The sequence below is a fragment of the Emys orbicularis genome, chromosome 11, assembly GCF_028017835.1.
Source record: "Emys orbicularis isolate rEmyOrb1 chromosome 11, rEmyOrb1.hap1, whole genome shotgun sequence".
Classification (NCBI taxonomy): domain Eukaryota; kingdom Metazoa; phylum Chordata; order Testudines; family Emydidae; genus Emys; species Emys orbicularis.
Window position 1 is genome coordinate 67,760,222 of NC_088693.1, and position 14,956 is coordinate 67,775,177.

Genomic DNA, 14,956 nt, shown 5'->3' on the forward strand with positions numbered 1-14,956 from the left:
GCTAACCCGAGCAGTGAAGACTGCTGAACACGACTGACATTACACACAGCACATTGGAGATGCAATAAATTAGCATGGAAGGAGATTGGCTCCATACTGATGTGGCTAGACAACGACAAATGTCACGATCCAAGGGTTTGGTAAACAGGTATTGCCTGTCAATGGGACAAGGGCTGATTCCTTTTTGTTTTTTAATTAAGAAATTGTCCTTGTAATAAACAAACAAAACCCAATCTTACATTTTAGCCAGGACGGATTCTCTAAGGCACAAGAGAAGCAGATCTATTAAAGAGCAGTGCTCCACTGTAGGGAAATATCAGTGCCTTCGAGGCACTTTTCCCTTTGCACGGACAGGAATTCAGTGTAGAGAGCACTTGTTTCACAGTTAGATGACAGAAAGCTCATCTGCTGGTTAACGTGGCATGGTGTAGCCCTTGGGGCCCTGAGTACTCAGCCTCAGTAATTTGCACTGGAGGAACTTAACTCCCAATACAACCATCTTTCCCAAAAATGTGGGCCTGCATTCATTCCCTGATCTCTCCCACATGCATCTGGTTTCCACCCTCCCAGATGTCCACTCCCATCTGCTTCTCTCTCCACTCCTGGTTCCTAACCACGGGGTGGGGGGGTGGGGCAAATTACATGGAGAAGAAAGAGTCTCACTTGCCCCATGTTTGGACATAGGGAACCTCACCAGATTGCTAGAGTAATGTCCCCTACTTGACCTCCCTCAAAACCTTGAAAAACAATGGAAGTCCACGGGTATGATCCAAAACCCATTGAGATCAATGGAAAGACTCCCACTGACTTCAGTAGCCTTTGACTCAGGCCCTTGGAAACCAATCAGTTTTCTAAGAGTTAACACAGGGCTTCTCTACATGGTGCATTAGTAGTACTGTTTAAAATGGGATACATTAGCATACACATGGAAACTTTCAGTGCATGCCAGCAGCAGGATCCACCCAGGCCAGTTAATGTGCAACACACTAGTGTGCACTAGAATTTACACTCCATTAGTGAGGACTGATTCATCATGTAGAGAAGGCCAAAGTGTTAGTGAGCTCTTACCTGATCAGTAGCCTTTTCTTGGGAAAGTAGAAACACAACTGAGTGAGTAATGATGGTATTAATGCTAAAGGACAAGTTGATGCTGACATAAACTATGAAGGCCATTCCTGTTTCCTTGAAGATCCCAGCCAGCAAGTACATCCATGAAAACGTTGCGTATCTATAGATCATCGGCAGCAGAGAGAATATGAAAGTAATTTAAAGAGTGGTGAAAACCGGCAATAAAATAATTCAGCTCAGGAACTTCTGCCTCACTCGCTATACACAGGTGGGTATAGTCATTATAGTAATAATGATGCCTATTTCTCAAATAGCGCCTTTCATCAGCAGATCTCTTCACCACCCTTTAACCTCACAACACTGCTCTGAGGCAGGGGAGAATTATTATTCTCTATTATTATTCTCAATTATCCCCATTTTACAGATGAGGCACAGTGACTCGCCCAAGGTCACAGAGGATGTCTATGGTGGACCAGGGACTTGAATTGTGGCCTCCCATAGCCTTGGTCAGTGCCCTAACCACCAGACCATCCTTCCTTCCACATGGGGGCTGCACTTGGACTTCAGTGTCTCAGGAAGTTGAAAGAGAAAAAAAATCAAAGCTTTCTGGTGGAATTTGGGGGAAACATTGATGACACGTATTCATGGCAAATGAAAACTGTGCAACCACACTAGCTGAGGTCAAGATCTTGAAGACCTTGTAGTCCTGACCCAATTCAAATTAAAAATGAAAACTTTGAGGAAAGACTCATAGCCATCCGGGGTTCTTATCTCCCCATGCCTGTCTGCTTAATCCTAACTCCGGCAGAGAAATACTTCCTGAGAACCAGACTCAGGAATGGCTGAGTTACAGCGAGAGCGGGTTGAAAAAAGGTTTTTGTGAATTTTATCCTGATATTTTTTTGGTTGAAATTTAAAAAATTTAAACAAGCTTGCTGAGAAAAAAACAGGGCAAAATTTATCTAAATTTTCCTGATTTTTTTTGAAAACTTGGGAATGTCACTGATATTTTGACATTTGAATAGTTTCAGTCAGCTGTAGTTACAATCTAGGCTGTGTCTGAGACCTTGAGCATCTTGGTTTTTGGTGTTAGTTGTGAACATTTAGAGCTGCTGTTCAGGTAAAGTCTGTGTAAACAGGAAATAAGGACAACCATGCATCATTCACCCCAACCATGGTGTCTTGGGTCTCTGTAATCTCTACAGCTTAAACTGCCAACTTTGGTTTGCCCCTGTCTAAAATGGGGATAAAAGTTCTTGCCTCATCTCTCCCAAGCCTTTTGAAGGCTAACTAGTTAACATTTATTAAGTGCTATCTATATTACGGGGTCAGTTCAGCCTCTCCAATTCTGCCAAGAGAGAGGTGATGGGAGAGTCACACAGCTTTGGTCAGGACTCCAAATCCTAAGCAAAATTCCCCCCCCCCCCGCTCCCCGATGGAGTCATATTCAAGTAAATGAGCCACACACTTACCCGAACATCATCATCAAAAGAAATACAGCCACTAGGTTATTGTCGTTGAAGAAAGCAGGTATTTGGAAAGCTGAAATAACTCCTATTGAGAGGGCAACCGGGACCATAAAAAGAACCTGTGAAATGATATTAAAGAGTGTATCGTAGTCAGAATAATTAATACTCTAATAGAGCTACATGCAGCTTGTATGGGGGAGGGAATGACACCAGGTCTCAATTTTGCCCTAGAGGTGCAGTAAGCTGTCCATCAATGGGAGAGGAGAATACATTCTGTGAGACTCTCTGGAGCATCCCAGCTTTGAACCCTAGGAAGCATGGGCATGAAAGGGCCTAGATGTGAATGAGAAATGCCCCGTGCCTTTCCTATTATAGAATCACATTCTGCTGTTTACAATACTCTGTCAAGCCAGGGATCTACACAGTAGCTTCCTCAAGTGGTTCCTCTTTTCCCCGACTTTGGGATTTCAGAGAATTTGCTGGTAGGCGTTCACTGAGAAATATCCGGTTGCTGAGAGCTCTGGATTAGTTTCAGCCTGCTGAATAGTGATTGCAGTTAGAACGCCAGGGCTATTTCAATAGGCTCATTTAAAAATCTGCAGCACCAACCTGAGAACCTGGAGCATGAAAGCAGAGGCAGGCCAGAGTCACAGGTGTATGACCAGTGACTCAGCGCCAATTCTTCAAACCTGGCCACGTTTATGGTGTGTTCAAATCCCTTGTTTGCACTCACAACCAGGAGCTGCTTGTTCTACTGCTCAAATCCATGAGCAGGCTTAGGCAGGTAGTTCTGAACATTTGGCCCTAGGGTCCTATTCCAGTGGTGTCCAGCAGCCTTAGTCATGGGCCAGGACCCCCTTGTGCTAGGGGCTGCACAAACACAGAACCAAAAGATGGCTCCTGCCCCCAGCGGTTCATGTGGAGTTAATCCAATGTTAAGGCCTTGCCTCCACTGGGATTTAGCCAGCAGTGTAGCTGCATTGCAAACTGCTAGCGTAGGTACATTGACATCAGCACGGCACAATTTGCATTGCTGATGCAGCTTGCAAGCCAAGGTAAGCTGCACCTGCACCATTCAAGCTGCACTGCCGTAAAGAGTGTCTATGCTAAGAGCCAGGTCATAGGTGCTTCATATGCCCCCCCCCCACCCCCAACCATGATACCTGAGTGCCCCACAGTCATTAATGTACCCTTACCACACCCCTGTGAGGCAAGGCAGTGCTATTATTGCCATTTTGCAGAGGGGAAACTGAGGCACAGAGTGTATGGCTACACGGCAGCTGGGCAGGAGCCTCCCAGGCCAGGTAGACAGGGCTCAAGATAGCATGCTAAAAATGGCTGTGAGCAGGCACATTGCAGCTCCAGCAGACACTCAGCCTGGCCACCCAAGCTCAAGCCCTCCCAGCCTTGAGGTTGGGTGGTTAGCCCAAGCAGCAACATCCACACTGCTATTTTTAGCATGCTAGCTCCACACTATCTCCCCAGCTGCCGTGTAGACATACCCAGAGAGGCTTACTTGCGCCAGGTCACACAGTCTGTGGCAGAGGAGGGCATTGAAGCCAGGTTTCCCAAGTCTCTGGCTAGCACCCTAACTACCAGGGCAGCCGTGCCAGTAGCTAAAAAAACAAACAAACAAACAAACAAACAAAAAAGCCTCGCCCTGTAGACAAGGCCTAAAAACTCCACTGCACAGTTTCTGCCACAAGCTATGTGAAACTGACTGAGGGACCAGTCTAAGTTAGTGTATGGGGGCGGGAGGGGAAGCTGTATGAAAAGGATAACATTTACAGTGGATGCCAGAATTCTGACATCATGATGACCCAAAATATGAATCAGTTAAATTTCAAGCCAAACAAACTTGTGGGGGGAAATCCTTAATAATACAAAAGAGAAAGCAAATTTGTGCTGTCAGATGAGCTGGGGAATCATCTACTGGGTGAAAAGGTTCTGTTTCATCGCCACTCCACTGAGATTATTTTCAGCGCTGTCAGTCGTCATGATTTTGTCATGAGCCTTGCAATGCTTGGAATCAGGTGGGAACCTCAGGTTTTTTTTTTATTTAAGTAAGTTCCTAGCTCCTTGTGGTTGAGGAGAAAACCTTGAAAATGTGACTCTGAGCACCATAATGGCTCACAAACCATAAGACAAAGACAAAGGGGACTATGGAATCCTGAAAGGGACCTTTTCAAAAGACGTAAAAAAGCGTGGGATCCTTCTGAGGCAGATAAGTCTAGATATATACAGCACATCACCCCTGACCTGACTAACAGTAACAGAAGGTAACTTTCTTTGACATTAGGAGTTTGGAAACCTTTCTATATTATATTACTTAACCCATCAGTTGGCTTTTTCCAATCTCTCAAATCTCAGCCAAGAGATGTTTACAAATGTAGGATCTTGTATTCTGAAGGTTCCAAAAGTATCTCCTATCTGCAGTAGAGTTCTGAAGATAGGGTCATATCCTGCAGCCCTTACTCATGGGACTAGGAGCTGCAGGATCAGGTCCATAAGCCTTACCCAGATGTATAAATCCTGGATGTCCACAACAATTCCACCTCTGCAATCTAACTTCAAAGGCAATTTGGCATCTACATGTTAAAAACTAACCCAAGTTTTGGTCTTTGCCATGTTGATCTCTTATAAATCTGCTGAGTTTTATACATACCCCAGTGTTATGGTTCACAATTAATAATCGGCAATGCCTTTGAGAACAATAACCTAGCTCTTTTGGTAGTGATGATATTAATAAGTCTAGATAATGAACTTTAAATACAGAAGTGGGGATTTTTCACTAAAGAGTTCTGTTCTCTGTGCATAAAAGTTAAGTCATTTACCAGGTCGTAGATGAAGTTAGTCACCCAATAGCTCGTCACACCGATGCCTGAAATATGCTGCAGTTGCTTAGCTTTGGTTTGATGTTCTTTTACCACATAAAGCACAAAGCTGGCTGTTGTGATGGAGTAGCCAATCAGGACAGACATTGAGACTAGGATATCAAGCAAGCTACTGAGCCTGAGGAGACAAGGGGAAGAAAGACAGAGTCAATGTTTGATCGCCCTGATTTAGAAGACAATATTCATAGCTTAAAAAAACCAAGGGCCTGATCCTGCCAACATTCCCTACTGATTGTAGAGACGGCTCAGGGTAGTAAGCACTATGACTGGTAGAAAGGCTTTGCAGGGTGGGGACTGTGACAGCAGATTGTTTGGAAAGACAGAAAGAAAAATATGTATTGTCATTGTTATGGCTGTGCTCCAAAATTGATGCGGTATCTATAATGTCCCCACATTTATCAGGGATTCTGGGAAGAAACTCAAAGGGAAATCAGTAGCTCTGTAGATACAGGGGAGACAGTTCGCTTTTGTGAAAAGAGCAATTTGATCGCTCAGAAAAAGTTATTGATCAATGTAGGTGTTTCATGATTTCCAGGTAGCTGTTTTGCTTCTATTGCCACTAAATGAATCAGAGCAGCAGGTATCAGCCAAATTAAACCTCTTACATGACTTGTTCTTTACTCTGTCCGCCGGGATAAGGATGACTCACAACGGAAATACCTACAAAAAGAAGAGAAGTAGTTTGTAACATGTATGACTAAGTTCCTCATTAGGCACGGAGGCTGGAAGTAATGCCGGCTGTTGGTTACGGGAGGGAATCAGGGGGGCTGGGTTCTGCTCTCACTCTCCCACTGATTCAAGGTGTGACCTTGGGCAGAATTTTCACAATTGCCATCAACTTTTTTTGAGTGGCTCTTGCAGGGCCTAATTTGCAGGAGTGTTCAGTGCCTAGAGCTGCAGTCAATGGGAGCTGTGGGTGCGCAGCAGCCCTGAAAAATCAAGCCCTGCGGTCCGAATTCAGCAAGAAACCCAAGCACATGCCTTTAGCCATGGGAATAGTCCCTTTGATTTCAGTAGGGCTACTCACCTACTTAAAGTTAGGTACATACTTAAATACCTTGCTGAATCAGGGCCCAAGTGTTTTAAGTTGGGTGGCCCAACACTGAAGCATTCAGAGGCCACATTTTAAAATCCTGGCCCTAATGTCTGTGTGCCTCGGTTTCCCCATCTGTAGAAGGTGGATAGCGCTCACCCATCTTTGTCCCTGCAAAGAACACCATCCTATGTTGGTACAAAGAGTTATTTAATAGTCCTTTTCCAGTGGCCCCATTCCGACTTGAAGTCCTCAGCTGAGAATTGCAAAAGCATAACTCTGGGCCTGACTCAGTGATTTCCAAGAGCACTCAGTCAAACCAAGGGTCCTTGCTACCATTAATTAAGCCTCAGTACACTCTAGTGTGGTACTGAGTCCTGTGGCACCTTATAGACTAACAGACATATTGGAGCATAAGCTTTCATGGGTGAATACCCACTTCGTCAGACGGGGTATTCACCTACGAAAGCTTATGCTCCAATATGTCTGTTAGTCTATAAGGTGCTACAGGACTCTTTGTCGCTTTTTACAGATCCAGACTAACACGGCTACCCCTCTGATACTAGTGTGGTACTGTACACTGTAAGTCAGCATTATCCCCATTTCAAAGCAGGGGAAGACAAGGGCAGAGAGGTCGAGTGACACGCCAAGGCCACCACAGGAGTTGGTATCAGAGTCAGGATTTTAACTCACCTGTTACAAGTCAGGTGATCACTAGAACAGCCCTCTCCCTATTAGTACCACTATCACTAAGTATGTACTGTAGTGATAGGCAGCTCTTGTAATTCTATGACATACTTTTGCTCATTTTTGATGAGCTGCCCCATATTCTCTTGGATAACCCAGTGTGGAATCATCTTTCACATTCTCCACTGGGTCTCCAGCCTTCCAGCAGACACCGGAATAAGCTTCAGATAACACTGTTCGTGGTTAGGAAGGCAATCAGTGTATTTTCTGATGAGAAAATTTAAACGTAACAGTTCTGGCTTGTGAAGCTAGAAAGAAGCACCTGGAGTGAAAGAAACAGCCAGCCTACAGATATTAGTCTGACTATTGGTTTCAGCCCTGTGTGAAACTCAGGTCTTTCCCAATCAGATTCACAAAATGAGGTCCGTGACAATTAAATGTCAGAGGGTGGCAGGCAGGAATTCTCTTACCAGATCTGCCAAAATGTTTGGTTTAAACACTTCCCTTCCAAAGCCAGCATCTAGCCCTCAATATGGGCTATATCACATATGAAGGGCTTTTGCTCTGTTTAGAAGCAATGAGAATCTATTTATCCACTGCACTGAGATAAAACATATTCCAGGAGTGCAAAGACAATCATAAATGGATTAGAACCTATAACCTTACCAAAGTCAACTATCTTATCCAAGAGTCTATGGCCATTATTCTCACTTATACTAAGACTCCTTTTACACTAGCAGAGTGCTATAAAGGTGTTTTGGGATAAATCAGAATAGGCCCTGTATTATTGCAGATCTATATCTGCGTGTTAATAGCCTGTTTTGAGAGAAGAATGTCGAGTTCCTCTGGGAGAAAAACGTTTGTCACATGTTACATTAGGCACTGGGGGGGAGCCCTGTAAATAGATTAGAAACACTGATGCTGGGAATGAAAAGCTAATTGACATGTTTTTATAAGAGCTATGGAGTTCATGCAAAGGTTATTTCTTGGCCAAATCGTGCTCAGATTCATGCCAGAGGTAGTCACATTTAAAAAAAAAAATTGTATGAAGAAGAAAAATGACCAAGAGTTCTCCTCTCTGTTTCTCCATAACACGTACAATTACTTGTTTTCGTGATTACTGATTTCGAGCGAACATATTTGTACAAAACCCACAAAAGAATCAGCTTGATGCAACATTTGTGATTGCCACAGCAATGTCTTCAGAGGCCTGATCCAGTCATAATAAGACTCCAGGCCTGATTCTCCACTGCTTTGCACCCCGAGTTGTCATTTACACCCGCGTACAGTAAGAGCAAAGCTGGTGCAAAACGTTTCCCTCCCATTTGGCAGCATTTAACACTCACTTCGTACTGGTGTCAATGGCCATGCAGACAGGCCATTATTTCCATGGAAATAATGAGCATCTTAGGCCGTGCAGTAGTGGAAGCTGCTTTCAGTTGCCAAGGCGAAGAGGACTCCGCATAGCTGCAGAATGCCGCTTTACACATTCTACAGCCTCCATGCCCTAGGGTGGGAGCTGTGCCCTTGATGAGCCATCTGTGGCATCAGCCCCTAGCGAATACTATTTTGTGGGGATGGATTTTTATGAGTCTCGTTACGGCTTCTTTTCTCTAGACTTCTGCAGCATAATACAATACAAAGAGGGACTCCACTGAACCCCAGTGGATCAGTTCTAAGCTTCAGTGAAGTTCTATGGAAGAGGGGACAGCTTCCATGACTTTTTGGACCTGGAAGAGGCTAGGCTAAAATTTTCAAACTTTAAATGCCTAAAATTATGCAACTAAATCCATATTTAGGCACCTAAGTGGCCTGATTCTCAGAGTGTGCTGGGAAAAAACCCACAGTTGCCGTTAAATTCAAAGGGAGGTGAGAGTAGAACCATAGAATCATAGAATGTCAGGGTTGGAAGAGACCTCAGGAGGTCATCTAGTCCAATCCCCTGCTCAAAGCAGGACCAACACCAACTAAATCATCCCAGCCAGGGCTTCATCAAGCCTGACCTTAAAACCCTCAATACCTCTGAAAATCAGGTGCCTTCCAATTCGGTGCCTAAATTTATAATGCTGTATAAAGATGCTGGCCTCCGTTTTATGTGCTATATTCAGTCTGTATCATTGAAACACATGAAATGGTGCGATTTGGTCTGTGGTTCATTTTAAGGAAAACAAAAGAGGTGTCATTCGAGAGCAATATTTTTCTTGGGGGATGCAATGAAAATCTCCAGTTGCTAATAATGATGTACAAACAACTAGAAAATGTTTTCCTTTTGTAAAAAATAAAGGTGATCCAGTCTGACTAATCTGTTAATGCTGCAGAATAAAGCCATTTTTCTTTCCCTGCAGCTTAGGCTAGAAGTCAAAATTTCCATTTCAATACTTCTTTTTTCGGGGGGATGGAGAGAAGGAAGCCCAGTATACATAAGTCGAAAGCTATTATGATTTGCTTGGTGACAGGGCAAAAAGCTCCTTTTATGTGCTTCTTTTTTTAAATCTATGAAGTTTAAGTCAAACCTCAAAAGCAGGATTGGCACCTCTTTCAAATTGCTGAAATGACTGTGCTTTTATCTGGCCATTTCAATGGTTCTTAAACTGTCATTTATTTGTCACAGCAACAAATGGCTTTCGGTCGCCAGTAAACTACTGCAGAGAAGGGTCTCTTCAGTTGTACTTCAGACCAGTTTACACAAGTCCTGTTAAGCTTTACTCATCAATTCATTTATTTTCCCTATACTGAGTACAGATTCCTTAGAGGGACCTGGGAATTATCAGTCTGGTCATTTGTTATCATTCATTTGTTTCCAAGGACACCCAGAACTGGCTAGATGCAGTGAAAACGTTAGAGCTGTTCAAAAATATTCCAACAGAACATATTTCCATCAGAAAATGCCATTTTGTAAAACTCGAAACTTTCCATGGGAATGTGTCAATCTCATTGACATTTTGTTTCAAGGGGGAAAAGGCTGAAACAAAGCTCGAACTTTCCAGAAGGGAAGGTTTCGATTTTTTCATTTCAAAGCGACTTTTTGTTTTAAAGTTTATTTTACATTATACATTTTAACATAATTTAAAATAAAAAAGTCAAAATCAGAACAAAGTAATTCAATTGGCCTGATACACATTTTTTTTTTTTTCAAAATTTTTGTTGGAAAAGTTCATCTCACAGGAAATTTTTTTGGGTTTCATTATAATCCAGAATGAAAACAAATTTCACAGTGTTAGAATTTCCCCTGAAATGGACATTTTGAGTTTTGACCTGCTCTAACAAACATAAAAGGCCATCTCCAGAAAGCTCGGGGACAGATTAGGATAACATTGCTCCCCAAGCAGAAGACCAGTTTGGGAAATATGTCTCAACTGTCCTTCATTTTGAAGGATGTCACTCATTTTAGTCCCAGAGTTACCTGTTTTCCACATAAATTCGGCATGCCCTTACTTTTAGTGCTGAAAATTATGTAAACTAGAAATAAAGAATGGTGACGCTGGGGTGGCAGATATTTGTTCATGTTAAAGGGACAGATCCTGCAGCACTTTGGGTTTCCTGCTCAAATAAGTTTTGTGTCCCTCATTTGGGGTCTCACCCCATGTCCCACGCTGGGGCCTTGGCATGTTGAAAGGTACATTTGTGGGGGACCCTCTGACTGTGTCTGACCATTCCCACTCATGGCACGGGCCACTCTGTATTTTGGATAAGGCTTGATGAGTAAGCACTGCTGGTGGAATACTCAGCTCAGCTTGAGTAGCTCACTGATGATTGGGGAGGGGAATCTTCCCCAGCATATCACCACACTCTCTCTCTCCATGGCCAGGATTCACCCCTTGACAACTAAGGGCAGGTCTACACTACCCACCGGATCGGTGGGTAACGATCGATCTATCAGGGGTCGATTTATCGCGTCTAGTCTAGACGCGATAAATCGATCCCCGAGCACTCTCTCGTCGACTCCGGTACTCCACCGCCACGAGAGGCGCAAGCGGAGTCGACGGGGGAGCGGCAGCAGTCGACTCAGCGCCGTGAAGATGCCGCGGTAAGTCGACCTAAATACGTTGACGTCAGCTACGCTATTCTCGTAGCTGAAGTTGCGTATCTTACGTTGATCCCTCACCCCCCCCCCCCAGTGTAGACCAGGGCTAAGGGCTAAGTTGGTCTGGGACCGTCCTGCTGGGGAGATGGCCCGTGGCTCTGTGCCATACTGCTGCAGCAGAGAGGAGCTGGAGCCCATCTGTATTTAAAAAAAGGGGCTGCCAGCTGGGCCCTTCCCACTTGGGGATTTGCTCCCACACTGAGTGTGAAATAGCTGGGCCCCGCTGACCCGAGAGGGCGGGTGTTTCAGGTATGGTGGAGGTGGCTGTGGGGCCGGGGAGTTGGTTTTGCTTGGCGAGAAGATGAGTGCTGAGGGAGTTGGCCATGTGAAAGCTGGCTGGTGATTATAATGTGGTGATGGGGAAAGAAAACTGAGCAGATGTTTTGCCTTTCTACTTAGGATTATATTAGATTGTAAGCCCCTCGGGGACGAGGCCATCTTTTTGTGCTGCGTTTGTACAGCACCTAGCACAATGGGGCCCTAGTCTCTGGCTCCTATGCACTGTGCTAATACACATAATACATCATTATAATAGTAGTCGTGTTTTTAATTATTGTCAAGGAGGCCTAGAGCTTCAAACAGGCCTTCCTTCTCTGTTGGATTTACCTTTTAATGCATCCATAAATAAAGAGCTTTATGTTGACAAGCAAAATGACCTTCCAGACAGTTTCCCCTGAGTGTGATCCTTCAGCAGGAACACAAGCCATCTGACATGAGAGAGGCCAGGAGAGACTAGAATGTGGCAGAACGGACAGTGTTTGCGGAAGCAAGTCACTTGATAGGTGAGTTCTGAACTCTTGTCAGGCCCTATAATCGAATATAAGACTTTCTACTCTCTCAATCTATAGATACAGGCGGTATTGACACTACGCATGTTTTACTGGTATAGCAATATGGTTATGCTATGCTGGCAAAGCGCTCCTACTGTGGATATAGCTATCTCGACAAATCGGCACTTTGACCAAAGTAGTAAAGCCCCGCCCCATGAGTGGAACAAGCTATACACTGGTAAAAACACCTCTTTGTTGACTATGAGAGTTATACAGAGTATGCCAGGAGAAGTCTGTAGTGTAGACCTAGCCACAGGCAAACACCAGTATGCCTGTATTACACACGTAATATGGATGGAACAAACAGTGGAGTAGAGTATGAAGGTTTATCAGCATGAATTTGGGACGCTGCATGACATCAGTGAGGCAAAGCTAAGCAGGTCATTCCAAATGAATGCTGATAAATCTTTACACTCCACTTCACCACCCCGCATTCGGTATATACCACACGTTGCAGACAAACTACTTCAGGGGTGTGTGAGAATATTTTTATATCCCTCCCTCCAGCGTATACACCTGTAAAATAAAATGCTTTAATTACCACAAGTCCAACAACGGACAGCTCAGCGGGAGAAAAACGTTAAATCTAACACACCACTGGAAGCAACCTAAAGTAGCCTTTCTTTGCATAGAAATGTCACATCTTTACAGTCAGCCATCTCGATGCTGAGGTGGAAGTCAATACTAGGCAGAAGCCCTTGCTGCTTGTGGGAGAAGGAAAGCCTATTTTTAAGGTTTTACCTGGTCCCCTCCCCTGTTCCTAGAAATAGACATGTGAAATATTGACACACTTTAAAGGAAATTGAATTGAATCAACATTAGCAGACACGGCCCCATTGAAGTCAATGGACGTTTCACTACTGACTTTAGTGGGGCCAAAATTTCATCCAGGGGATAAGTTTCCTTCTAGTTTAAATTGGCACAGCTCCATTTTACACCAGGAGTGAATCTGGCCCACCCACTATAGTCTTCTCTCTACAGATAGAGAAGTGGGCCCCCTTCACATGGGGCAGCATGAGCTGTGTCAAAGATTGGTTAGCACCTACCGTATTTGGAAGATTCGTTTTTCGGCATGTTCGCTCTAAGAATGAAGTTGTTGAGGCTGTTGAGGTAGGCTGGAAGGCTGTGATACCCCTCTGGATTATACCACACCTGTACTCGATTGGGAAACAAAAACAGGCAGAAAGTCATTACCAAGAACAGTGATTTCTTCCATTTGGACAAATGAATGCATCCGTAACTCATACTAAAAACAGTAGCAGTAAAAACATTTGCTAAAGCTGGGCCATCTACAAATTATGGGCCAGCGACTCAATCATGCAAGATTCTGAGTGCATTAGCCCGGATCCTACAATGCACCTAAGCATATGACTAGTTCCATTGACTTCTATAAGATCTAGTCCAGTTGCCTTCAGATAGATCCGAAAGACATGCCAGTTGCTAATGGTTTATGTTAATGGTGCCTGGGGCATTAAGCATACCGACACTTTGCTTTTCCACAATCGGTGCTTTTGCTTTTCAGTAATGTCAGTGGCTGGTATTTGCAAAGAGGCCTATTTAAGTGAAGTGCCCACTGGGCACCTAATTGTTCCAGGGTAGAAAACATTGTGAAAACAGCACCTTGTTATTTAACAACTGTGCCCCCTGTGATAAATTCTGCTCTCATTTACACTGGTATAAATTCAGAGGAACTGAAGGGAGAACGGAATATGGAATATACACTTCGTGTACTACACGTTCTATCTGCTTATGTTAGCGACACATGTATGTTTTTTTACTCCCATTAGCCCTGCAGAGCCAATGCTGCTATGGGAAAAGGGAGCTGGCTTGTGCCCTATCACCAGAACTGTTAACAAGGGCCCAGATCCTACAGTGAGCTCTGCACAGACCCACAACAACTTCAGGTGTCCATCTATGGAGGGCTCGGTGCAGGATGGTGGCCAACATTCCAACTGCAAAGTCTTTACCTAGAGATGGTGCCCCTTTACACTCCTAAAACCCTACAAAAAACCAACCAGACATAACAAATCCACTACCTTTACCCCAAGCAGAGTGTTTATGAGACATGCCAGAGACTCCACGAAGTCCACTAAGGACTTTGCTGTTGATTTTACATGGAAGGTGCCCAGATATCCCGGTGATAAGCAGCAGTACAAACCTCTAAGATCATTGTACATCTCAACTGCACTTGATCTACAGCTGAATTGGGGCTTCTGGGGATGATGAATGACCCAGCCTGGGTTGTCTCATCTTACACTTAGATTGTAAACTCTTTGGGAGTCTTTGCCCAGGCCAATGAGATTCCAATACCGGACTGGGGTCTCGAAGTGTTACCGCAAGACGAATAACAACAAACAGCACTAACTCTCAGATTGCCGGCTGAGGCTGATGGGCTGGCAGTTAGATAAAAGCACCTTTTTACCTACAAGCTGAGCGGTTTGCTCTGAAAGTTACTGAGACAATGAGCTCTATGGAACCGCACAATTCCATTTTTTATGAAGGCACATCTCAGAGCAGAACTGCGCTTGAAGGAACACTGTCGTGGCTACGAGGATGTTCATGAATTTACCCGATCTTGACAGTTCTCCTACTGTGCCTCTTTTATTTCAGAGTCCAACCATGGATTTTTTTATGCTGATTTATACTTGTTACAATGTTTTTACAGAGATGAGGAAGCACAATGGGTAAATCTGAGTGCACTAAAGAAACAAGCCGGCTGCAGTGAGGGTCCATCAAAGGGCAGATGGTGTTGTTAGCATGGCTTTGCCCCTCACGGGTAGGTAGGAAAGAATACAACTAGTAACACCCATAATGACTAAGAGAGGGAAGATGGAGAAAAGAGAAGACAGGGACAAGCAAAATAAGGGAAGGAAACTGAGACAATTTTTAGT

At 44.1% G+C, this 14,956-nt stretch overlaps 1 protein-coding gene across 1 annotated transcript in view; it reads right to left on the reverse strand.

The window, feature by feature from the left end:
- Positions 1-14,956, reverse strand: part of ABCA12 (ATP binding cassette subfamily A member 12) — a 126,771-nt gene that overhangs the window by 16,955 nt on the left and 94,860 nt on the right. The window contains exons 40-44 of the mRNA XM_065413187.1: positions 13,112-13,217; positions 6,037-6,091; positions 5,372-5,549; positions 2,541-2,656; positions 1,069-1,228 (exon numbers count right to left, since the gene is read on the reverse strand). Of these exons, the coding sequence (XP_065269259.1) occupies positions 1,069-1,228; positions 2,541-2,656; positions 5,372-5,549; positions 6,037-6,091; positions 13,112-13,217 (615 nt within the window). The remainder of the gene's footprint in view (positions 1-1,068; positions 1,229-2,540; positions 2,657-5,371; positions 5,550-6,036; positions 6,092-13,111; positions 13,218-14,956) is intronic.